Source organism: Microtus pennsylvanicus, chromosome 1, assembly GCF_037038515.1.
Source record: "Microtus pennsylvanicus isolate mMicPen1 chromosome 1, mMicPen1.hap1, whole genome shotgun sequence".
NCBI lineage: Eukaryota > Metazoa > Chordata > Mammalia > Rodentia > Cricetidae > Microtus > Microtus pennsylvanicus.
In genome coordinates, this window is record NC_134579.1 from 141,781,322 (window position 1) to 141,806,695 (window position 25,374).

The following is a 25,374-nucleotide window of genomic DNA, read 5'->3' on the forward strand; positions in this document are numbered from 1 at the left end:
CGAGCAAAATGCCTGGATGAATAAATAGTTGGAGAGAAATCGGAGATATAAAAGAATCTCCTAAGCCAGGTGGTGGTGGCGCACGCCTTTAATCCCAGCACTGGGGAGGCAGAGGCAGGCGGATCTCTGCGAGTTCAAGGCCAGCCTGGTCTACAAGAGCTAGTTCCAGGACAGGAACCAAAAACTACAGAGAAACCCTGTCTCGGAAAAAAAAAAAATCTCGTAGAACTGTAGAGACAAACTTAAATCCACTTTTGAAATGCATTTGATCCTTCCGGGAGGGACAAAAAGCAACTATGAAGAGAGAATAAGTAAGAATAGAGGTGAATTTTAAGACATATATCACATAAGATTATGATGCAAGGTGCAAAATGGGATAGATACTCCCGCCCGAAAGGTGGAATTGAACCACTCTGTCGCTAAACAGCTACAGGTTTGAAGCCTGCACCCCAGACCACTGAGGATCATCCGGGCAGAAGCAGCTATTTTCGGACAGGTATATAAAGGCCAAATATCAAAAAACTTTTAACTTATGGTCATTATTTTTGTGTTGTACAAAATAAATTATGTTTTTGATAATATTTTCAATTTTATCTTGAATATATGTTTTCTTTTTCTTTACAACATATGATATGAGTGGCTCTTATTAACTAAATATGAGTAGCATCATTTGCATAGCGCCTTGCATTCTGGGAAGCAGCGCCTAAAGCGCTTACCTCCCTGGTTGTACAGGAAAAGCATTTTTTGCGAAGTGAAAAGTCAGTTTTATTTTTTTGTTTGTTTTGTTCTGTTTTTAAAATAAAACTCGTGCGGCACTTGGAAGCCTCTTCGTGGCAGAATTTTTCACGTTTTTCTGAGAGGGAGACGCGAGCTTCTCGTAGGGTTTGACGGCGCGTGGCCACAAGGCGACACCTGCTGTTGCTTTGTGGAACCCTGTTAATCCGGCGTCCACTGTGAGCTCTAGGCACTGAACCGAGGTGATGTGGTGGACAACCCACTGGTCCTTCTCGCGGTTGGATGCTGGAGACCATCCCTTTCTAAACCTGTGTGTTTGGGCCAGGGAAACGGAGGCACAAACATGGACAGTATCATAGCCCGTTCTTAGCTCCCAACTCCCGAGGAGAAATGAACCCTACATCATCATAATTACGATATTCTTAATAACACTAGCTTTTCTGATTCCTTGAGACAGTCTCTTTTCTTTGTTTTGTTTCTTTCCTTTTTTCTTTCTTCTTTTTCTTTTTTTCTCTTTCTTTCTTTTTCTTTTCTTTTCTTTTTTTGAACAGGGTCTCACTGTGTAACCCTGGCTGGCCTGGAGTTCACTATGTAGCCCAGGCTTGCCTGAACTTTGAAGCTATGGAATTGCCTCAGCCTCCCGAGTACAGAGATTGTCACAGGCGTGAGTCACACGCGCAATTTGACTTCCATCTCAGATGATAGAACACTGAGTTCTCTAACTGCTTCGTAGAGCCCTAAAATCTAACCCCTTATTACCCCATAAACAGCCCCCACACAATACTCCTAGAACTGACTTGAGGGATGCAGCAGACTCGCCGCACGACCCTCCTCGGCGTCTTTGTAATGCTGATTCCCTCGGCTCGGTTGTCTTTCCTCCCGGTGTCCACAAAGCCTCCTTTCCACCCTGGTCTCAAACCTAGTAAGACCTCCCCGCACCACACGCAACCAAGTCACCACGTGATTAAATGAGTAGATGATGTCACCATCTTTCTCTGAGCCTCAGTTTCCCCATCAGCATAATGTGTTTGAGATACTCAAGTCCCTACAGCAGTGGTTCTCAACCATTCTAAAACTGCAACCCTTTGATACAGTTCCTCATGTTGTAGAGACCCCCACCGATAAAATTCTTTTCTTTGCTTCTTCATAACTGTAGTCTTTCCACTGTGATAAATCATAATGTAAATATCTATGTTTTCCAATGGCGTTAAGCGACTCCCGGGAAACCGTTCGATTTCCAGAGGAGTCGCGACCCATGGGTTGAGAACTGCTGTCCTAGCCCCAGGACAGAGAACCTACAAAGACGTCGCTAGGGGGCGCTCGATGACGGCTACTTCAATTCTGAAGCTGCGCTAGGTCGAGGTGCAGTGATAAGCCTGGGGCTTTAGCTTTTCTTGATCTATTACTTACTAGGACTCTCTCACCTCCCCATACTTTGCTATGAACATTACGTCTTAGGAAATATATGAACGAATGCATCTTTATAAAGCTTTGTTGAAACACCATGGCGGTGGTGGCACATACTTTTAGTCCCAGCTCTTGGGAGGCAGAAGCAGGTGGATCTCTGTGAGTTCGAGGCCAGCCTATTCTACAAAGCGAGTTTCAGGACGGGCTCTTCAAAGCTACAACAGAGAATTCATGTCTCAAAAAACTAAAAAAATAAAAATAAAAATGAAAAGTATGTATATAGTAGAAGGTATTTATATATTTGGTTCCCCCCCCCCCCCATACTCATACAGACGCCTACCTCTGCGTCCTGAGTGCCGGGATTACAGGAGTGCGCCACCACGGTCTGGCATATTTATTCTTGTCAGTGCATAAGGGCGACCTGCAGAGTCAGCTCCCTACCTCCACCATGTGGGTTGAAGAGATCACCTTTACCCACTCGTTCACCTCTCCTTTTTTGAGAGCATGTACATGTATGTAGTACTGGGGTGTGACCTATGCAAGTGCCCTATGGGGGGGGAGGGGCTCAGAGGTTAAGAGCACTGGCTGCTCTTTCAGAGGACCCCAGGTTCGATTCCCAGCTTTCACGTGGCAGCTCACACCTCTCTGTAACTCCAGTTCCAGGGGACCTGACACCCTCACACAGACACACATGCAGGCAAAACACCAGTGCACATAAAAACAAAACAGACAAAGTAAACAAGGCAACCGTAAATTAAATTTAAAAAGTAGCACGATTTGACTAGAGATATAGAAATTGCTGTTTTGGTGTTTTTAGTGTGTGTGTGTGTGTGTGTGTGTGTCCCCACATAGCCCTGGCTGGTCTAAAACTCACTACCTAGACCAGACTAGGCCTCTGAAAGAGATTTGCCTACTTCTTCCTCCTGGATACAGAGAACAACTTTAGGGTGTGGGTTCTCTCTTTGCATCTTGTGGATGCCAGGGATTGAACTCAGGTCATCAGGCTTGGCGGCGAACGCCTTTAAACCCTGAACCATCTCCCAGCCTCTCTGTGGTTTTTTTTTTGGGGGGGGGGGTTCAGGACAGGGTTTTTCTGTTTAACAGCTCTACCTGGCCTGGAACTTGCTTTATAGACCAGGCTGGCCTTGAACTCACAAAGATCCACCTGCCTCTGCCTCCTGAGTGCTGTGATTAAAGATGTGCGCCACCACCATCCGCTGCCTCTCTGTTTTCGTAGCTAGCTGCTGCACTGCACAGCAGAGACACTGCAAACCCTGTGTCTGTAACTCCTCTTTGGCACCTCTGTCTCTGTCTCCACAATGACATGCACAGCAAGAGGAAAGCAATACAGTGATGAACAAGCAAGTCTTAACATTTTTGTGTTTGTCTTTACTGTAAGCTATTTCTGACAAGCAACACTGGCTTGCTTCCAAGGTGGCAAGTAGCATTTTCTTCATAAAAGGTATTTTTCTATTTTATGCCACTTGTTTATGATGCTGAAGATGGAACTCAGGACCCTCTGCAAGCTAAGTTAGTTCTCTACCTCACCCCCAGCCCCTCACTGGGGGATTCTACCACTAAGTTAAATACCTAGCCTTTATTTTTTTTAATTTCCTTTTTATTGTATGTGCATTGGTGTTCTGCCTGCATGTATGTTTGTTTGAGGATGTCAGGTCCCCTAGAACTGGAGTTACAGATACCTGTGAGTCACTGTGTGGGTGACAGGAATTTAACCTGGGTCCTCTGAAAGCAGCCAGTGCTCTTAGCCACTGAGCTATCTCTCCAGTCCCACCTTTAATCTGGTTTTTTTTTTTGTTTTGTTTTGGTTTTTGGTTTTTCGAGACAGGGTTTCTCAGTGGTTTTGGAGCCTATCCTGGAACTAGCTCTTGTAGACCAGGCTGTCTCGAACTCACAGAGATCCACCTGCCTCTGCCTCCCGAGTGCTGGGATTAAAGGCGTGCGCCACCACCGCCCGGCCCACCTTTAATCTTTTGTAGCTGACCTGGAACTCAGTCCACGGATTACATATATATGCCATCATGTCTGACTGTCCATTGGGCATTTCTGTGCCAGGCAGTGTGGGTATTAAACGCGGGACCTTATATATACTAGACAAATGGTCTTCACCTTAGCATGAGCCATCAGTATAAAAATCTCACAAGGGAATGACTGACGTTTGGGAAACAGTATCGTTATCGTAACTAACCATAGAAATTTCTACCAGGTCGCACTTGGAAAATATACTTATTGTTATTATGTGCATGCGTGTACATGACAACATCAGTGTGGAAGCCAGAGGACGGATTATGGAGACAGTTGTCTTTCAGTCTTTCCTGTGATGCCTGCATGTGCGGCTGTGCTCCATTTGTATGCAGTGCCTGAAGAGGCCACAAGAGGGCATCAGATCCCCTGAGACTGGAGTTAAGGTGACCGTGAGCTGAGCCACTGTGTGGGAGCTGGGAAACCCTGGATTTCTGGAAGAGCAACTGGTGCTCCTAACTTCTGTGCAGCCCCTCATTTCTCTACCTTTATGTACCTTCCACAGGTTCAGCTCATACCACCACGCCTGTGCAGCAAGAACCGGCTGAGCTCTCTCGTTGATCTTAAATCTTTTACCTTTTCTATTTTGAGGCAGGGTCTGATGATTATAGATTATAGGCAGGGTCTGATGATAGTCCAGGTTGACCTTAAACTCACAGGAGTCCACCTACCTCCGTCGTTTGGCTTTCTTTTTTTAAACATTTGTTTATTTGAATGCATATGCGAGGGTGTACAAGAACTACCTGAAGGGGTTATTTCTCATCGTTCACAATGTGGTTCCCAGAAATGAAACTTGGGTGATCAGCATGGAGGTAGGTACTTCTCATCAGCCACAGTAATTCATTTTCTAACTTTTATTTGAAAATCATTAAAGTGACACTTTCATGTTTTTTGTGGGTCAGCGCAGGTACGCGATGGAGCACATATGAAAGACGATGAGGGTCAATTCTTTTTCTATTGTGGTGGATTCAGATGATCCGATTCAGACCTTCACAGCCTTTCCCAGGTGAGCCATCTTACAGCCCCCAGCCATTCTTTGTGTTGTTGTTTTAAGGCAGGATCTCTCTATATAGTCCTGGCTGTCCCGAAACTCATTGTGTAGACCAGGCTGGTCTCAAACTCCAAGATTCACCCACCTCTGACTCCCCAATGCTGGGATTTAAGGATTGCGCTACCACTAGGTTTTTTGTTTGTTTGTTTTAATGCTTTTCAGTTTAGGAAGGTGTAAGTGGAGGGGCCTTAAAGCACAGAAGGTCATGGATTTTCCACAGGAGTCTTTATTACAGTGTAAATCCAAGCTCAGGGCTCCTCTGGGCCCCATGCAAAGCCCCAGTTTAGGGGTTGGTGGCCTCAGAGACACCAATCCCTCACGGCGCCTCCAGCGATGGGTCATGGAAGTGCCGACCAGCGTCCGACTACGCGACTACAAGTCCCAGCAGGCTCCGCGGCTAAGGAGCCTGGCCGTTCCTGGACTCTCAGAGCAGAGCTTCTTAGGAAATGTAGTCCCAGTCGTTCCGGCACTTCCCACTGGGAAATGGCTTGGCGGAGTGGGCGAGGGTGTGGATGCACGGGAAGTGAAAGGGAAGTGGGCTGCTGGGGTGTGGGCAGGCGTCCCTCGGGCAGAGACACCCCTCTCATTCGGCTTTGGCTTTGGATCCGGAGACTGCAGATGCTGCTGGGGTTCCGGTCCCAGGGATTTTAGCTCGGATCCTAGGGAACATAATTAGGGGCCATGAGGTGTGACAAGAGATGGAGGAGGTGCAGATTAGCTAGCCCTTATCCTCAGCCTGATGACCGGCTTTGAGATAATGTGCCCAGGAAGATTTGGGGAAGTGTAATGGGGCAGGGACAGGGAGAAAGAAAGGAAGAAAAAGAAAAACCCACAAAGAACAACAAATATCCCAGGCTCCACCACCCTCCCTGTCATCATCTCATGAACTTACTTAGCTTTGATGTGGCTCAGCTGATTGGTCACCAACCCCACATACTGGTCAATCTGGGCCTGGGGAGACCGAAGAGGCAAGGGATTATGGGTAACTAATGTAAGATTCTGCCTCCAGCTCACATAGCCAAATCAGAAGAGGGTTTGGGGCCCATCGGTCCCATTTCAGCTGTGAGAATCATAACTGGCCTTCCTGCCTTTGCTGTTTTGAGATGGTCTCATGTAGCTCAGGCTGGCCTTGAACTTCCGGTCTTTCCGTTTCTAGCTCCCACGTGTTTGGATTAGAGGTGTGCACGACCACTCCTGGTTTTATACACTACTAGGGATCAAGGAGGACTCTACTAACTGAGCTAAATCCTCAGCCTGCGTCTGCTCTTCAGACAGGGCTTTGCTACCTAGCCCTAGCTAGCCTTGAACATACAGGGATCCTCCTGCCTCAGCCTCCTGGGTTCTCAGATTGTTCACTGTTTTAGTGGCACTGCTATTAAACCAGTAGTTCTCAGCCTTCCTAATTAATGCTGCAGTCCTTGAATACAGTTCCTCAGGGTGTGGTGACCCCCAACTATAAAACTACATTTGTTGCTACTTCTTGACTGTAATTTTGCTACTGATATGAATCATAATGTAGATATGTTTTCCCGATGGTCTCAGGCCACCCCTGTGAGAGGGTCCTTCAACTTCCCAAAGGGTTCCGACCCACATACTGAGAGCCAAAGGTCTAGACTTCTGCATTCGAGGTGTTTTACTTCCCTTCCTTGAGCCATGCCCCCAACCCCTCACTGGTGGAGTCTAAGCAACTGGTGGCGGCAGGGCTCCCGAGTCTGCCGGGGACTTGTCTGTGGGGTCCTGGCTCTAGAAGGGAGGCAGTCACACTAGCCATTTTTGACATCCATGTAGACAATGGAGAGTTTGATACACTCACCTGGTGCTGTCTGTACAGAAGGGGGATGGTGAACAATGCGACCACTCCTATAAAGAAAGGGGGGGGGGGTTCAGGTTTTCCTAGCAGAGAGGGACAGGTCCACGTGGAACCCTATCCCTCTCCCATCTGACCTCAGCAAGCCCCTTCCCAGCTCACCCAGGATGACAAGAGTCAAGCCGTTGAAGATGGCTCCCACGAAGGTCAAGATATAGAAGAGAAGGGCCAGCTGTGGGGTGAGGGTCAGTGTCAGAGAGACCTACGGGCTGTGAACCCTGCCCCCCACCGTGGATACAGAGGAGAGGGGTGGGAATACAGAAGCAGTCTTGGGGGGGCTGATGTGGGATGTCCTTCTGCACACTACAAATATGTGTTGCTTCTATTGGTTGATGAACAAAGCAGTTTTGGCCTATGGCTTGGCAGAACATAGCTAGGCAGGAAAGCTGAGCTGAATACAGGGAGAAAGAAGGCGGAGTCAAGAGATGCTAGCATGCCGGGCGGTGGTGGCGCACGCCTTTAATCCCAGCACTCGGGAGGCAGAGGCGGGCGGATCTCTGTGAGTTCGAGACCAGCCTGGTCTACAGAGTGAGTTCCAGGACAGGTTCCAAAGCCACAGAGAAACCCTGTCTCGAAAAACCAAAAAAAAAAAAAAAAAAAGAGATGCTAGCAGCTGCCAGAGGAGCCAAATGCCAGAGCATTCCCAGTAAGCCACAGGCCACATGGTGATGCACAGATTAATAGAAGCGGGTTAATGTAAGTTTAAGAGGCTAGCCAGTAATAAGCCTGAGCTATCAGCCAAACAATTATAGCTAATATTAAGCCTCTGAGTGATTGTTTTATAAGTGGCTGCGGTACCAGGCAGGAACAACAGATAAGCTTCGGGCTACAGGGGGTACCTTGAGAGAATCCACCAGGTCTTCTACCAGGAAGAAATGCCGCAGCTGTGTGGCTGTGGAGACCACTTGGGAGGCAATCTGCTGGGACAAACGCTCTGTCTGCTCCCGGGTCAGGGTTAGGTCCATGTCCAGGTAGGCCCTGATGGGGTCAAGGAGTGTGGTGTGACTCAGTGGGGGGGGGGGTAATGGGAGGGCTCAGACTGGGCCAAGTGACTTTAACATGGGTGTAAATGGGACGTCTGGTGGAAGAGCAGGGTTAGGAAAGGGAGTCGAGGATAAAGGAAGGAATCAGGGCTGGGGACCAGGGTTCACAATGAGGAGGAGAGTGGGCCGTGCATGAGCTGAGGTCGAGGACCATGGTGTATGGTCAGCTGAGCCAGGTCACGAGTTCTCACTGGAAAGGGTTGGTGCCATCACCCCGGTGCACGGCCTGGAGCACTTTGCGGTAAACCCTGAGAGAGATGGTGGCACAGAGACCCAGCAGGGCTAGGTGCGCAGCCACGGACACGATGCTAAAGTGCAGGAGGCAGAGGAGAGAGGCCATGAGGCCGGTGAAGACGGCTCCAGACGTCCTGGTGTCCTTCCAGTAGAGCAGGTCTGCCACTGTGGAGAGGAAGTCAATGAACAGCTGGGACTAACCCGACGGACTTCGTTCTTGTTCGTTTTTAAGAGACAAGATTTTCACTGTGAGGTGAGGGCTGACTTTAAACTCTGAAGCCCTGGTTGGTCTGAACTCATGATTATTCTAATTCTTTCTCTTTCTTAGACCGAGTTTCACTCTGTGGCCCAGGCTGGCCTCAAACTCAAGGCAATAAATCCTCCTGCTTCTGCCTCCTGATGTATCTACCAACTGATGTATCCCCTGACCAGCCTTGTTTATTTATGTGTTTACTGGGTCTAACTACATAGCTCTGACTATCTAGTCCAGGTTGGCCTTGAACTCACAGAGATTCACTTGCCTCTGCCTCTGGAGTGCTGAAACTAGAACGTGTGCCACGATGCCTGACTCTGGATTGAGGACCACACAATGCTCTATTGCGGCTGTGACATTCTCCATTTTATTCAACTCTGAACTCAATGTGTGTGTGTGTGGGGGGGGGTCATTCACTTTGTTTTGTACCCTCTCCCCTTGCCACAGCAGTGTGGCAAGAGGCCTCGGTCTATGGATATCCTCACCTCTGCCTGTTTCTGGGATACACTCCCGGCTTGGAAACACAGGTGGACCTGTTTCCTATTCTTTTTTTTTTTCTTCTTGAGACAGGGTTTCTCTGTGTAGCACTGGTTGTCCTGGAACTCTTAGACCAGGCTGACCTCAAGCTCACAGAGATCCGCCTACCTCTGCCTCCCGAGTGCTGGGCTTAAAGGCGTGCACCACCACTGCCTGGCATGTTTCCTGTTCTTTAACGGTATACATTTTGTCAAATTGGTCACAGGGAAGACTAACAACTTATTTGTTGGTGGTGAGTCTGTTTTCTGTGGCAGGGTTGTGCTATATAATAGCCTTGGCTGCCCTGGGAACTTACAGCCATCCTCCTGCGTCTGTGTCTGCCTCCCAAGTGCTAGGGGTGTGTCACTACGCCTACTTACCAAAACATTTTTTAAAGTTCTAAGTGTATGATTACACCATCTGATATTCTGAACCCTGACCGCAAACTACTGACCCCTCCCAGAGATGGTGAACTTACTAACCAGGCTAGGCCAGAGCCCATGGTTGCGGACTCCACTCTTAAAGGGTTCCTCCTATTCACCTAAACCTCTACAGCACTCCAGTGAAGCCACACCTATTTGAGCCCCAAATTTTGATTTCAGTATCCTTCTATTTCCTTCCAACTGATCCACAGGCGCCCCCACTGTCAAAACAACCCATTCAACTTGCCAAGCCCTAGGCTGCTCCCGGAGTCTGATCTCACTTCTGTACACTCCTTATATATTCTAAACAACACTAAAGAGGAGTCCTCTTTCCCTAATGTGGGGTGGGGAGTTGAAGGGGGTAGAGGGGGTGGGTCCTCCCAGTCTGTCTCCCAGACACACACCAGGGGGTGGGGGAGGGGCCGGGTCGCCTGAGGCGGGGCTAAGTTTAGGCTCGCTAGGGGGAGGGGGCCTCCGCAGCTGTGCTGGCACATCCAGTCTGAGTGACAGCGCAGGAGCCAGGACTCCCAGGCTGGGGGAGGGGAATGTCCCTGCTCCTGGGCCCCAAAGCTCTCTGGCTTGAAGAGGGGACCCCATGTTCCCTCAACGTCCTCTCAAGACGTCCCCTGATCCGCCGCCCCAGCCCTGGCATGCATATCTGACAACTCTAAATACCCAGGTGGAAACCAAGCCCCAGATCGCAAGGAAAAAAGGGCAAATCTGAACCCCTTTGCTGTTCCCGGACCCCGGCTCTAGGCCACCAGACAAGCCCACCTTTACTCCCCATCTCGGCTCCGAGAGAGCGGCTGCAGACGCCCGGCTTCTGGGGATTTTGCCCACTTCAGTGAGACCCGAGGGAAAGAGCGGAGGGGAAGGGCCCCTTTGTACCCAACCAATGGCTGTCCAGAGAGGTGGGGACAACTCCCAAATTGGAACTTTGTAAATAGACAAGGAGTCGTCTTTAACCAACTGCTTGCGGTTCCTGGAGGCCCAGGCTTTTTAAACTAGGCTGAGAGTCTGTTAACAAAAGACTGAATACAGTTAGGGAAAAGTAGACCTTTTTGTTTGCTGCGAAGCCCGGGATGGCCTGCAACTCACCAAAATGCACCCGCCTAATCGTCTAGAGTGCTGGGATTTAACGGTGTCCATTCCCCATCATGCCAAGCCTCAGTAAAAGTTTTTAGTTTCATTATGTTTGGGGTTTGTTTGTTTGTTTGTTGTTTTTTTAAGTTTTTCATTTTATTTTATATGGGCATTGGTGTTTTGCCTGCACGTATCCCTGTGTGAGGATGTTGGATCTTAGAACTGGAGTTACCAACAGGTGTGAGCTGCCATGTGGATTTAAACCTGGGTCTTTGGGAAGAGTGGACATTGCTCCTAACCTCTGAGCTATCTCTCCATCCCCCTTGGTTTTGTTTTCTTAACACAGTGTCTCAGGTAGCCCAGGCTGGCCTTGAACTCCCAATCTTCCTTTCTCAGCCTCCCCAAGTGCTAGGATTAAAATCCTGAGTTGTCACAATGGACTAAACAGAACTTGCTATGTAGCTGAGGCTGAACTTGAAGCCGTAATCTTCCTGTCTCTGCCTCTCAAATGCTGGAGTACAGGTGCGCACCACCATACTTGGTGAGAGGAAATCCATTTAATATTTTATGGCTCTTTGTGTGAGTGCCCAGGACGAGAGTTCAGGTGACAAAAGTGGCCAGAAGAGGGCGTCAGATCCCTGTAGCTGGACTTGCAGGCCGTTGGGCACCACGCCTGTTCTCTGCAAGAAAAGTCGGTGCTTGTAACAGCTAATCCATCTCTAGCCCACAAGGAAAGTTTTTGTAGAGGCCCTGGGTGTGTGGTGGTGGGGGGGGTGGCTCAGTGCATAAAAGATCTTGCAGCACAAGCGTGGCGTCCTGTGTCAGGCCTCCAGGAACCAGGGAAAGAGCTGGATAGGGTGCTGAGCGTCCGTAATCCCAACAACTTCTATAATGCGATGAGAGGCTGAAACAGGAGAATTGCCTGAAAGCTCTCAGCCACCTAGCCTGGAGCAGGCAATGTAGCAACAGAAATCGGATCTTTGTGAGTTCGAGTCCAGCCTGGCCTATACAGTGAGTTCTAGGACAGCAAAGCTCAAGCCCCACCCCATCCCTAGATGCTGCCTCTACAAGGTGAAAGGTGAAGATGGACTTCCAAAAGTTGTCCTGAGAGGGCCTGGAGAGATGGCTCAGTGGGAGCACTCAGTGCTCTGCAGAGGACCTGGGTTCAGTTCCCAGCACCCACCAGGTAGCTCACAGCCCCCCTAGCTCTAGTTCCAGGTGATGTGGGTCCCTCTTCTGACCTGCACAGGCACCAAGCATGCACTTGGTGCACAGATATACATGCAGGGAAAACATTTATACACCTGGAATAAAATAAACAACACCAGGCAGTTTAACCCCTTTAATCCCAGCACGTGGGAGGCAGAGACAGGTGGATCTCTGTGAGTTCAAGTCCATGCTGGTCTACAAAATGAGTTCCAGGACAGCCAGAGCTATACAGACAAACCCTGTCACCAAAAACCAAAGCTAAAATCAAAACCAAACAAAACAAAAATTGGGACAGGGTCTCACTATATAGCCTGAAATAGACTGAAGCTTACTATGTAGACTAAGTCAGCCATAGACTCACCAAGATACGCCTGCCTCTGCTGCCCAAGCGCTGAAATTTAAGGTAGATGCTGCCAGGCCTGGCCTGATCCCTTAAAAAAAATTTAAAAGTCCCCATGGGCACATTCAACTTCTAAATGAAGTCCTCTGAAAAAGGGAGGATTAATTCTTCACATCACCCAACCCAGTGCTCCATGCAGCATTTATTTCCAGTACAAAAAGCCAAGGGAGTCGGGCAGTGGTAGCACATGTGTTTAATCCCAGCACTTGGGGGATAGAGACAGGCGGATCTCTGTGAGTTTGGGCCAACCTGTTCTACAGAGCTAGTTCCAGGTCAGGCTCCAGAGCTACAGAGAAATCCTGTCTTGAAAAACCAAAAAAAAAAAAAAAAAAAAAAAAGAAAAGAAAGAAAGAAAGAAAAAAGAAAGAGCCAATGGGGCCAGGCAGTAGCCTTTAATCTTTAATCCCAGCACTCAGGAAGCACAGGAAGGTGGATTTCTGTGAGTTTGAGGCCAGCCTGGTCTACAGAGTGAATTTCAGGACAGCCAAGGCTACACAGAGAAACCCACCCTGTCTTTGAAAAACCAAAAAAGATGGGGCTGGAGAGATGGCTCAGTGGTTAAGAGCACTGACTGCTCCTCCAGAGGACCCGGGTTCAATTCCCAGCACCCACATGGCAGCTCGCAGCTGTCTGTAGCTCCAGTTCAAGAGAATCTGACATTGTTATACCAACGTGCATGAAATAAAGTTAAATAAAGTTAAAAAGAAAGAAAGAAAAGAAAAACCAAAAAAGAAAAGAAAAAAATTGAAAAGAGAGAAAGGAAGAAAGAAAAGAACCCAATGAATCAGTGAATGGGATGGGATGGGTCTGGTGGCTGCAGGCCTGTGATCCTAGCTGACGCTGAGGCAGGTGGATGGAGTTCAAGGCCGTGTGGAACAAGCCCTGGAGTTAGTTACCAGTTTGCATATGCATTGTGGGGGAGAACCCCAAAACCACAGACCCTCGGGTAAAGGGGATTTTGGGGGACCCCCTTCTCCATTGTTCTTAGGTCCTGTGCCAAGCTGATCCCGTTACACTGAAAAGTGTCAATCTCCCTAACTCTGTCTAGTTGAACAAGGTCCTCTACATCCCAGAGGAGCCATCTGCTCACAAACCACTTACCTAGAAGGAGCGGTTTCAATATGAATTCTGATTGGTCTGTGCTATCGAGGCACTGTGCCGTGATTGGCTCCTGCTCCAGCAGTCGCCAATGCTCTTCTTCCTCGCTCAGCAGAGGTTCATCAGGGCCGGAGTTCGAATCTTGTGATCTTGATGGGGATGGAGTATGAGCCTGGGGGGTCCGGGAACTGGGGCTAGGCTGAGGAGTCAGGACCTCAAGTTGCGAACGTAGAGCCTGAGCAAGTCGGAGTTCCAGGTTCGCCTCTAGTGTCATTGAGAGAGAGAGGGGCCATGAGCTTTCTTCTTGGAGGTATCCTGGTGTGTCCCCCCCCCCCAGCACCTCTCAGATCTCACCTTCCTTAGGCTCTATGGCCTCCAATCCATCAGGCTCCTCGTTTTCCAGTGGGGTGGAGCTGCTGGTGGCCGAATCCTCCCCGGACCCCGCACTCCGGGCAGCCCAGCCCAGCTGGTCCTCCAGCGGGTGCTCAGCCAGAGGCACGGTGTCAGGGTCACCTCGGCGCCCCGGCTCTGGCGACTGGCTCAGGCTAGGGATGCTCTCCAAGCTGTCCCCCAGGCCGGGCTGTGGGGGTGGGTCTCGTGGTTCTGAGACTGAACGTCCCTGGGGACGGGGTCGACGGACAACTGAGTCCCTACGGCCCCCAGAACCCACTATGCCGTCGAAGGCAATGTACGAAAAGGTCAGCTCCCTTGGGGTACCCCAGTCCTGCGATGTGGTCTCCTCCTCGTCGTCCTCTGAGAATTCCCGGGCTGTGTGTAACTCCCGAAAATCCGAGTCGTCATTCCCTCCTGCAGTGGGAGAAGGGTTCTCAGCCTCTCCAAGCCATCCAGTCGTGAGGACACACACACACGTCTCTCCGCTGCACTTACCTTCGGTGGAATCGGGGGTAGAAGAGGCTGTAGACGGAGCTTCTTCTGCAATGGGAAAGGAAGATTCTCGTGGCTCGGACTGTTTAAACCACAGATAGGAGCTATCACGGCTTGCACCATACATGTGCAAGGCGCCGACCCGGCCAACCTCACTCTCTAAAGTTGACCTCTGACCTCCACACACAGAATCCAGAACTCGTGGAGCACCCCCCCCCCACACACACACACGGTGCATACATTTAATCCCAGCATTTGGGAGGCAGAGGCAGGAAGATTTCTGTGAGTTTGAGGCCAGCCTGGTCTACAAAGCGAGTTCCAGGACAGCCAGGACTATACAGAGGAACACTGTCTCAAAAATAAAATAATAAAAGAAAAAAAAGAATAATCATTTAATCACAGAAGTGCACCAGTGCTGGAGGCCTGGATGGCTGGAACCAAGAGAATTTTAGAACATTTGAACACAGGACATTTTGCCTTCTGTATACAGACCGTAAAACTGTAGGGACATTGAGAACAGAACCTCAGAGCTTCAGGCCTGATGGCACAAGCTTGTACTTCCAACTGCTGGAGATTGAAGTAGGAGGACCACAAGTTCAAGGCCTGTCTGGGCAAGTTAGCAAGATTGTTTCAAAATGAAGAGCAACAGGCAGGATTGTTACACTGATAAACTCTCTCTTGTAAAATCAAATAAATAACATAATAAATGAGGGCTGGGGATGCTCAGGAGTAAATCACCTACCAGCACATAGAAAGTCCTAGATTCAGTGGGAAGAGGGGATAGGAGGAATGAGGAGGGGGAAGAGGAAGAAGAAAAAGAAGGGAAGAACCCGAGAAATGCCTGCTTCACTTGCTGCTCTTGCAGAGGACCCCAGGTTCAGTCCCAGCACACACATGGAGGCTCACAACCATCTCTAGTGCTAGCTCTAAGGAATCAGTCGCCCTCTTTTGGCCGCAGAGGGAATTGCATGCATGTGGTGCACAGCCGTACATAAAGAGCCTTCAAAGGAGGAGCCTTGGGAAGTTTCAGTTCATTCACTCATGCAACCATTATCCATTAAGTACACATTATGTGGTCGGCACTGTTCTAGGCCCTGGGGGAGCATGTTATGAACAAATTAGACAAAACCCCTGGCTTCATAAAGTTACACCCTGTGGAGAAGTCCATAAAACATGGAGTCAGACAAGGTAAGGGAAGCCGAGCGTTGCTTGACACAAGATAGTCTTCAAGGCTTTTCTGATGACAACAGATCTCAGACCTGAAGGAAGTGACTCTCGCAGATGCCTAGAGAGAAGCCTGCCAGACCGGGGTGGGGGGCACTGTGATTAGAAGAGGAATAGAGGAGTATAAAGGGGTGAGTCGGGGAGAGTAGGGCTGGGGACAGGCGTGCAGGGTCTCCCCTCGTAATTTTAGCTAAAGACAAGATCTTTGGACACTGGGGAGGGGAGTGAAACTAAAAATGTCAAAATCACACATTATCAAGAACTTGGGCATCTGGATACCCAAGACGTGCAAGTGGCTAGATCTGCTAGCGTCGGCATCCCCAGCTGTCAGAACCACCCTGTGTGGGACGCAGGATGGTAAACACCGACTGCCAGAGCCAGTGGCTCAGAGTTGAGCAGGATCAGATGAGGGGCTTGGAACGAGAAGCCAGCCCCTCAGAGTCAGCTTGGGGCTCTGCACACAGGAGAGCCTCGAAGCCTTCGAAAATCGAAACAGGACCACCTGCCCCCACCTCATTTCCTCACGTGAGCAACCGGGAGGCCTGCCGAGGAGTGGGGTCTTCGGCAGGGTTACTACTGAATGGAAAAGCCCGCTAAAGACTCAGTAGTGTTGGCACCAACCCAAGGAGAGTGTTTTGGGGGGACAGGGGTCGGACATTCAGGGTGACATTAGAAGTGCCTTTTGGGCAAATTACGAGGGTGAGATGCGAAAATGGATGATGAAGGGAATCGAATGCTTCTCCATCCTGACTCAACCCGTCAGCTGCGGCCAGCACCAGTGCTAGGGACAGCTCCCCACGCGCCTGCTCCTTCTCGGACTGGGCGGGGCGACCCAATCCCGCGCCCCGAGAGCCCCCCAACAGGCGATCTCCATGACCCCCACCTCCGCCCCATTGCAGCGGGTTCTCCGGGTCAGGATGTCCCAGTTGCCGCCAAAGCGCGGGGTGGGAGGGGGGAGGGGAAGGGAAGGATTCCTTTGTCTCCTTCGGCTCCTTCCCTTCAACCCGGCTCTAGCTCGAGCCCGCGGCGCGCGCCGAAGATGGAGACCCAAAGAGGACCCCACGCGGGTTTCTGCGCCCCAAACCAGGCCGGATCCTCTCCATACTCACTGCAGTGGGCGAAGACCGGCAGGACCTGCCCCATGGCCCCCCTCGGGCCTGCATCGGGACCCCCGCCCACTCCGGCCGCGCCGCCCTGGGCCTGGGGCCACGGGCGCTCATCTCCACCGCGTCCACGACGCCGCCGCCATCCTCCTCGGCTGCTCCAGCAGCAGCCGCCGCCGCCACCACCACCACCGCCGCCGCCCTCTGCTAAGGCGCGGGAGGGCGGGGCCGTGGAAAAGCAGGCACTGCAGCGCGAGGCTCGGGGGCGGGGCCAGGAGCTGAGAGGCGGGGCTTGAGGGCATAGAGGGCGGGTCCACTATTATAAAGGGAGGGGTCTCGATCTCGAGGGCGCGGCCTTTAGAGGAGTGGGGCGGGGCTTGTGTGGACCGAGGCTTTGGAGTGAATGTCCAGAAGCGCACGGGTTGGGGGCAGATCTAGGAATGATAGTATTGAGAGATGGTGAAAGATGATGTTCTGGGGTAGAATCTGAGGCAAGACTTGCAGATGGCATGGAAAAGGAGGGCGGAAAAAGGGTACTCAAGCTTAAAACTTTGTTTTACGTGTATATGTGTGTGGGGATGGGGGTGTGTGTGCCATGGAGCATGCATGCGGTCAGTCTCCTCCACTCACACGTAAGTTCCCAGCAAGCTTATTCTCAGTCTTCAAAGTAGGAGCCTGGGGAAGTTTCAGTCCATCCTCTCAACAATCATCTGCAGGGCACGTGTCGTGAGACAGGCACTAACCTAGGCCTCAGAGGGATATGTGTAAACAAACTAGACAAAACTCCTATTCTACTCTGACTCTATCGCTTAGCCAACCCCTCTTCTGAGCAGCTTCGGCCAGCACCAGGTCCCGGGGTTCCTTCCTTCTGCCATGTGGATTTCAGGAATTGAATTTAGTAGATGGGGTCTGAGCTAGAGATGTGGTCTTGAGAGAATAGAAAGGACCCGTAAGAGGAAGGTTATGTCGATAAACTGATCACATGTGGGAGTCGGGACAGCTTTGTTTTGTTTTTATTATGTATACAATATTCTGTCTGTGTGTATGTCTACAGGCCAGAAGAGGGCACCAGACCCAATTACAGATGGTTGTGAGCCACCATGTGGTTGCTGGGAATTGAACTCAGGACCTTGGAAGAGCAGGCAATGCTCTTAAGCTCTGAGCCACCTCTCCAGCCCTCTTTGTTTGTTTTTTAAGTTTTTTTTTTTTTAAGACAGGAATTCTTCATTTAGCCCTGGCTGTCCTGGAACTCACTCCATAGACCAGGCTGGCCTTGAACTCACAGAGATCTGCCTGCCTCTCGAGTGCTGGGACTATAGGCGTTTGCCACCACCTCCCAGTATTTTTTAAAAGGAATTACTACCACAGTTTTTTTTGTTTTGTTTTGCCTTTTGTTGGTTTTTTTGTTGGAGGGGGGGAAGCCTACAATGGCTTAGAACTCCTGATCCTCCTGCCTCTACCTCCCAAGTGCTGGGATTACAAGCCTCTTGGCTGGGAGGCCACCTTTGACTAGCCAGTACCCTGAAGGCAAAAGCAGGAATAATCAAGAGTTCAAGGCCAGCCTCAGCTACTAGTGAAGTTTGAGTCCAGCCTGGGCTACATGAGTACTGTTAGTATTCAGGCATCTGTACTGGCCTGCCCTAGGGGTCCTGACAGGATACGTCCTCAGTTGCAGCCTTTAAGAGCACATTTGCTACTTTTCCTTATAAAGGTGGACCTTGCCCACCTCCCATCTCTTTCTCTCTTTTTCTCTCTCTTTTCTGCCACTGTTGTCCCCAGGGACCAGTCTCGGTCACCATACCTCATTCTCTCTCCCTTCCCTCTCCTCTTCAAATAAACCTCCTATGTGAGCCTTGTTGTATGACGCGACTTCTCTTCACAGCGTTTTTATTTTATTTTTTTAAATGTTTATTTACGGCCGGGCGGTTGTGGTGCACGCCTTTAATCCCAGCACTCGGGAGGCAGAGGCAGGTGGATCTCTGGGAGTTCGAGGCCAGCCTGGTCTACAAGAGCTAGTTCCAGGACAGGCACCAAAGCTACAGAGAAACCCTGTTTCGAAAAACCCAAAATAAAAGTTTATTTACTTATTATGTATACAATATTCTGTCTGCATGTATGCCTGCAGGCCAGAAGAGGGTACCAGACCTCATTACAGATGGTTGTGAGCCACCATGTGGTTGCTGGGAATTGAACTCAGGACCTTTGGAAGAGCAGGCTGTGCTCTTAACCACGGAGCCATCTCTCCAGTCCTTCACGGTGTTTTTAAATTACAAGAACTTATCTCAAGAACAAGATAAAATGGTTTGGGAGCTGGCACGTGGGCCACTAAAGTGGTTGGCGCTTATGCTTAGGCAATCTACGGTCTGAATGAGATCTTTATGTTGAGGGCAAGGGTTCTAGAGCTCACTTCTCGGCCACACACCTTCCTTTTTTCTGTCATTCATCTTCCTGTTTTCTAAATTGGTCACATAAAAGCCAGACATGGGCGGGTCAAGAGTTAGCTGGGTAGTTTAAGAGCCCAAGTTCAGTGTTGGCGAGATGGCTCAGGGATTAATAGCACTGGCTGCTCTTCCAGAGGTCCTGAGTTCAATTCCCAGCACCACTTGGTGACTCATAACCATCTATATGAGATCTGGTGCCCTCTTCTGGTGTGCAGACATACATGCAGACAGAACACTAAATACATAATAAATCAATAAATCTTAAAAAATAAATAATCCAAGTTCAATTCCCAGCACCCACATGGCAGCTCACAACAGTTATGCAAATCAAGAACTCAAGTCCTGGAGGATCTGACACCCTTTTCTGGCCTCCAAGCATACATATGGTACATACATGTACGCAAGACACGCATACACATAAAATAAATTAATCCAAAAATAAATTACAAGAAAAAAGCCACGAGTGGTGGGAGGGCAGGCCTTTTATCTGAGCATTCAAAAGGCAGAGGCAGGCAGGCCTGCACGTTTGAGAGCCTCATGTATGAAGCGATTTTCCAAGCCAGCTGTGGCTACATAGTAAGACCTGATGATAATAATAATAAGTCATGTAAAATAGTGTATGTGGCCTGTGATAGGGCTCAGGGGTAAAGCGATTGCTGCCAAGCCTGATGACTTGAGTTCGATCCCCAGGATCAACAAGGTGGAACCGACTCTCACAAGTTGCCCTCTGACCTCCACACACATTAAATAAGTGTGATAAGTTTTCAAATAATGTGTTACATCTGGAAGCAGAATGCAAATAATTTGCTCTTATCGTCCCACTCCCAACCCAGCACTTGACCCAGGCACTAAGCCCCTGTTTTTGAGTTTTTGAAAGTGTGAGAAAGAAGAAACACATGAATGCACCTCTTAGTGAGCCGACTTCAGGCCAGGTCAAGGGATAGGAAAGAGATTTACCTGGTTTAAAGAAGAGAGATTAGTGGAGATGGGGCGGGGGGAGGGGGGACCGGACACTGGACAAAGGCGGGGAGAGGATGGAACCTTCCTGACCCCGCGGCAGGAGAATGGCGGCCTTTGCCCGCCTGCTGGAGCGTCTCGGGTGGTTCGCTCGAGCTCAAGAGGCAGCAGAGCAGGAGACAGAGGTGAAACACAAGGTCCCCGGCGAGCCTGGGGGTCTCCTGGAGTCGCCCCGATGCTCGCAGAGGCTACATGGGGGTGCGGCGGCTGCACCCGGCCTGCGCTTCGGGGCGAGTGCGGTGCAGGGCTGGCGCGCGCGCATGGAGGACGCGCACTGCGCTCGGCTGGCTTTGCCTGGGCTGCCGTCGGGTTGGGCTTTTTTCGCAGTCCTGGATGGCCACGGGGGAGCCCGGGCTGCACGCTTCGGAGCCCGCCACCTCCCAGGTCACGTGCTGGGGGAGCTGGGTCCCGCGCCCCGGGAGCCGGAGGACGTGTGCCAGGCTCTGCGTAGCGCCTTTCTCCGCGCAGATGCGCATCTGCGCGCGCTCTGGCCCCTCAGCGACCCCGGCGGCTCGACGGCTGTGGTACTGCTTGTGTCCCCGCGCTTTCTCTACCTGGCGCATTGCGGGGACTCGCGCGCTCTGCTGAGCCGATCGGGCTCCATGGCTTTCTGTACCGAGGACCATCGTCCTCACCGGCCTCGGGAACGCGAGCGTATCCATGACGCTGGTGGCACCGTTCGTCGCCGGCGCGTTGAGGGCTCCCTGGCCGTGTCCCGAGCCCTAGGCGACTTCGCCTTCAAACAGGCACCCGGGAGGCCTCCCGAGCTGCAGCTCGTGTCCGCTGAGCCCGAGGTGGCTGCGCTGGCACGCCAGGCCGAGGACGAGTTCGTGCTCCTGGCCTCCGATGGCGTGTGGGATGCCCTGTCTGGTGCGGACCTGGTGGGGCTGGTGGCGTCGCGCCTCCGTCTGGGCTTGGCGCCAGAGCAACTCTGTGCTCAGCTGTTGGACACGTGTCTATTCAAGGTCCTGGGGCCACTGCATGTGGGGAGGAGGGGTCTTTTATGATAAGGGGTGGGGCCGAGCTAGAGGGTGTACTAAGGGGCTTGGGATCCAGAGCAAGGATGCTTCGAACCAGTGATGGAGCATAGTACTTAGGCACCGATAGCTAAGTGGCTGGGATTTAAGAGAAGGGGCGTGGCCTCTAAGAATAGAGTCCAAGCTAGGATTTCAGGCCCTACTGAGATGTGTCCGAAATAGGAAGATCCCCTTAAATAGGAAGAATTTAAAAGACTTTAGACAGGCTTTTTAAAAAAAATTTAATTTATTTAACTGCACTACATACTGTATTGTGTGTGCATGTTCATACAACATCACATGTATGTAGGTCAAAGAACATCTTATATTAGTCAGTTCCCTCCTTCCGTCATATGGGTCCTGGGGTCGTCTTTTCCCACTGACATCTTGCTGGTTCGTGGCTGCTTTCTTTAATAAAGCGTGGTGGCTACGATCTATAATGGGAATGGTCCAAGAGATGGGTCCGAATGGAAGAGAGAGCTTGGATGAAATAGTAAGATTGGCGAGGGGGACTCCCAACACCAGGATTGCTGGGAAAAGCCATGGTCTCAAAGGCGTGGAACCCTGGGAAGGTTTTTGACTCTCCCACGAGGCTTCTCTTTCTTCATCTTATCCAGGGAAGTTTGGATAACATGACTTGCATGGTGGTCTGCTTCCCAGGGGCCCCCAGGCCTTGTGAGGAGGCAATCAGAAGGGAGATGTCTTTAGACGCAGCCCTGAGCCACAAAGTTGCCGGTGAGCAGTCTTCAAATGGCCAGTGGGAGGCGCGGTTGGCAAATATGGGCTCTCTCTACTCACCTCCTCCTCAGAGCTGTATTCCTCTGCTCAGGAACCCCCATGCCTAAACACAGTTTTCAGGACCCTGGCGTCAGAGGACATCCCAGGCTTGCCTCCCGGAGGAGGGCTCCATAGCAAGTGAGTTGGAGTGAGGGGGGTGGATGAGGCAGGGTGACAGGACCAGATCTCCTCTTCAGGGCTTCCCTATGCTCTCTAGGGCCACTGTCATTGCCGAAGCTTACTCCAAACTCCGTCAGACCTCAGAGGAATGTCAAGAGGTAAGGCTCTGTCTCTTTGGGTCCCTCCTCAACCTGCTCTACAACCCTGCCTGCTGGCCATGTAAGACTTTTTTTTTTTTTTTTTGATTTTTCGAGACAGGGTTTCCATGTAAGACTTTAATACAATCCTGAAGCCATTTTTGACAATTCTGAATCCTCTCAGCCTCTGTGCCATAGTGCTTCCCCTCCTCCCCTGGGAACCGAGGACCTAACAGCTACACTCGCACGTACTCAGTTCCTGAACAATTACCCATATACGTATGTTTTGATTCAGTCTCCTGGGAAACGGGGTCAAAATGACCTCTTACCTCATCTGATCTGGCAACAGCTCTCTAGTCAATTATTGGTAACAACCCCCCTTGCTTCTGTGGCCCCTTTAAAAGTAGACTGTACCAGCTATTCGAGGTCCCTTGGCTTCCCGAATGCTGGGGGACCTTGTCATGACAGAATTAATAAAATCCTCATGCTTTTGCACCTGCTGTGGTGTGTGAGATGGTCTCTGGGGGCGACTCCTTCTCGGTGTTTGGAGGCTAGAGTCCAACAGCCACACCCCTGCCACTCTGGCAAGGACATCGCCACCAAGCTCTGGCTCTGACCCTAGTCTAGACCTGTACTGTTGTTTTAATTTTTTTATGTTTTACCCTTTTTATTTATGTGTGTTAGGGGTGTATATATGTGGGTGTGTGTGCCATGTTGCAGTTATGGAGACCTAAGAACTACCCACTGGGGTCTGTACTCTCCTTCTACCATGTGGGTCCCAGGAACTGACCTCAGATCATTAGGCGTGGAGACAATTGTTTTTGCCTGATAAGCAGTCTCACAGCCCCTTTAAATTTTGGAGGGGTATTTTTTAAATTTAAGACAAGCATAGTGTCACAGGCCTTTAATCCCAGCACTCAGGAGGCAGAGGCAGGGGTATCTCTGTGAGTTTGAGGCCAGCCTGGTCTACAGAGCTAGTTCCAGGACATCCAGGGCTGCACAGTGAGACATTGTCTCAAAAAAAAAAGATAAAAAATAAATCCAAAAATAATCAATTAATAAATAAACTAAAGGGCCATATGTATATATGGATCGGTGGTGGAATACTTCTCTAGAATGTCCAAGGCCCTTGGTTCACTCCTCAGTGCTTCAAAAACAACAGAAAAGGGCAGACGAGATGCTCAGTGGGTCACAGTACCTACTGCTCTTCCAGAGGACCCGTGGACCACAGCTGCAGGTCCCGCACTCCCGAGTGAGGAACTCAGGGGAGTGAGTTGAAGTCACCCTGGAAGACATGTGACCCTGTTAAAAAAAAATGAAAGAAAGAAAAAGAAAGGGGGGGTTCTGCCGCTCTCAGTGGCCTCTGCACACATGAAATGTACAAATGCAAAACACCCATATACTTAACATTCTATTTATTTATTTATTTTGGTTTTTTTGAGACAGGGTTTCTCTGTAGCTTTGGAGCCTGTCCTGGAACTAGCTCTTGTAGACCAGGCTGGCCTCGAACTCACACAGATCTGCCTGCCTCTGCCTCCCGAGTGCTGGAATTAAAGACATGCACCACCACCACCCAGCAAAATTCAAATTGTTTTTCATTTTTAAAAAGAAAAACAAAATGGGGTGGAGGAGGCTTCTAGAAGGCTGAGGGGGGCGCTGGCAGGCAGCTTTACCCTCCCCCACGTTTTGTCTTACAGAAGAGGTGAGATGGTGTGGAAACCACCAGCACCCATTCAACCCTAGACTTGAACTCAGGCCTGACAGCGGCCATCCTCTGGGGACCATCTGCATAGCTCAGGGGAAATCTGTGCTTTCCTACATGAGAGGCAGAGGAAGGACGGCCAGCCATGGAGGAACCTAGAATCTTCATTTCCCCTCTCGTACTTCCCCCACACAAGTCTCATGAGGGGGGAACTCCACCGTCACCTAACAGTGACAAAGAAAAAAAAAGCCAAGCGTGGTTCCTTTTTTTTTCACCCTTAATATTTAAAGCCAAACAGATCTTAAGTGATTCGTGTATAACAGTCTTTCTGTTTTTTTAAAACCTGTTCTACAAGGAGGTGGTAAGAGATCTGAATATTAAATTTTTTGAATCAATAAAGCAGTTCCAAGTGCATTCCCGTTTCTTTGTTGTTTTCTTTTAATTATTCCTATTTGTTTTGTGTTCATGTGTGTGTGGAAGCTCATGCCACGGCAGGCACATGGCGATTAGAGGACACCTTTGAGGAGCTGGTTCTGGGGATGAACTCGGGTCCTCAGGATGGGCAGTAAAGCTCCACTGCTGAGCCAACTTGCTTTCCTTGTTTTCTTTTTTTACCCCCCTGTGTTTCCCTTTCAGGCATTTGTTTATTTTTCTGTATAGGTGCGTTTTGTCTGCATTTATCGACACGTATTGCAAGTGTGCCTTGTGCCGGCAAAGGCCAGAAGAGGGCATCAGATCCCCTCTGACTGGATTTACATAGCGTTGGGAACTGTACCAGGATGCTAGGAACCAAACCAAATTCCTCTACAAGAGCAGTAAGTTCTCTTCTTTCTCTTCTTTGCCGAGCCATCTCGCTCGGCAAAGACCATGTTGCCCAGGAGAACCTTGAACCAGAAGCCTTCCTGCTTTGGCCTCTCAGGTGCTGAGGCCACAGGAACACACCGCTTCTTCCAGCTCCATGTTTTCTTTTCTCCTTCTTTCTTTCTTTTTCTCTTTCTTTTTCAATTTTTTATTTTTGTTTTTCAAGACAGGGTTTCTGTATAGCTTTAGAGCCTGTCCTGGAACTCGCACTGTAGACCAGAGAGCCACCTGTCTCTATACCTCCTAAGTGCTGGGATTAAAGGCAAGGCATGCGCCACCACCATCTGGCTCAGCTCCACATTTTCTTGTAAAAAGTGGCTTGTTGCTAGGCACGATGGCACCAGTTTGTGATTCCAGTACTTCCAGGATTGATGCAAAGATGATCCAGGAGCTCAAGACCCTCGCTAGCCACGTATGGAGTTTGAATTGCACGAGACCCTATCTAAAAAAAAAAAAAATCCGGGGAGGCTCACTGGTTAAGAGTGCTTGCCGCACAGTCACGAATGAGGACCTGAGTTTGAATTCACACAAGCAGACACCCTGGAAATGCCTGTAACTCCAGCTCCAAGAGATCTGACACCCTGTCTTACCTCCATAAGCGAGCAGGTGCATGCACCACCACACACTCCTGTATTTACACCCGATAAATCAGTCAATTAAATTAAAAATTAAAAAGTGCACTCCTTTAATCCTAGCACTCTGAAGGCAGAAGCAAGTGGATCTGTGAGTTCGA

General features: G+C 50.0%; 2 protein-coding genes and 1 non-coding gene across 4 annotated transcripts; 1 reads left to right on the top strand and 2 right to left on the bottom strand.

The window, feature by feature from the left end:
• Positions 1–387: 387 nt before the first annotated feature.
• Trnastop-uca (transfer RNA opal suppressor (anticodon UCA)) lies at positions 388–474 on the bottom strand. Its single transcript has one exon. It is a non-coding gene; the product is annotated as a tRNA-Sec (tRNA).
• Positions 475–5,441: 4,967 nt separating this feature from the next.
• Rtn2 (reticulon 2) lies at positions 5,442–16,776 on the bottom strand. Of its 2 annotated transcripts, XM_075989982.1 has the most exons (10): positions 16,577–16,776; positions 14,247–14,291; positions 13,713–14,165; positions 13,362–13,622; positions 8,335–8,542; positions 7,940–8,078; positions 7,203–7,272; positions 7,047–7,093; positions 6,126–6,184; positions 5,442–5,892 (listed from the first exon to the last, which is right to left on the bottom strand). In XM_075989982.1, the coding sequence occupies exons 1-10, from the start codon at positions 16,608–16,610 to the stop codon at positions 5,817–5,819; spliced, it is 1,392 nt and encodes a 463-aa protein (XP_075846097.1). In that variant the 5' UTR covers positions 16,611–16,776; the 3' UTR covers positions 5,442–5,816. The 2 variants fall into 2 exon arrangements, with proteins under 2 accessions (XP_075846097.1, XP_075846103.1); XM_075989988.1 differs by lacking the exons at positions 13,362–13,622; positions 13,713–14,165; positions 14,247–14,291; positions 16,577–16,776 and adding an exon at positions 10,343–10,472.
• A 3,299-nt stretch (positions 16,777–20,075) lies between these two features.
• Positions 20,076–24,652, top strand: Ppm1n (protein phosphatase, Mg2+/Mn2+ dependent 1N (putative)). The gene is made up of 5 exons (XM_075958687.1): positions 20,076–20,993; positions 21,662–21,779; positions 21,854–21,959; positions 22,039–22,099; positions 23,776–24,652. The coding sequence occupies exons 1-5, from the start codon at positions 20,076–20,078 to the stop codon at positions 23,782–23,784; spliced, it is 1,212 nt and encodes a 403-aa protein (XP_075814802.1). The 3' UTR covers positions 23,785–24,652.
• Positions 24,653–25,374: the final 722 nt, after the last annotated feature.

Coding starts and splice junctions, on each gene's coding strand:
- Rtn2 (XM_075989982.1), bottom strand. CDS start 16,610: ATGGGGCAGGTCCTGCCGGTCTTCGCCCACTGCA. Junction 13,623..13,712: donor GGCCATAGAGCCTAAGGAAG/GTGAGATCTGAG, acceptor CAATGACACTAG/AGGCGAACCTGGAACTCCGA. Junction 8,079..8,334: donor GATGGCACCAACCCTTTCCA/GTGAGAACTCGT, acceptor TGACCCCATCAG/GGCCTACCTGGACATGGACC.
- Ppm1n (XM_075958687.1), top strand. CDS start 20,076: ATGGCGGCCTTTGCCCGCCTGCTGGAGCGTCTCGGGTGGTTCGCTCGA. Junction 20,994..21,661: donor TGGACACGTGTCTATTCAAG/GTCCTGGGGCCA, acceptor CATCTTATCCAG/GGAAGTTTGGATAACATGAC. Junction 21,780..21,853: donor CCTGAGCCACAAAGTTGCCG/GTGAGCAGTCTT, acceptor CCTCCTCCTCAG/AGCTGTATTCCTCTGCTCAG.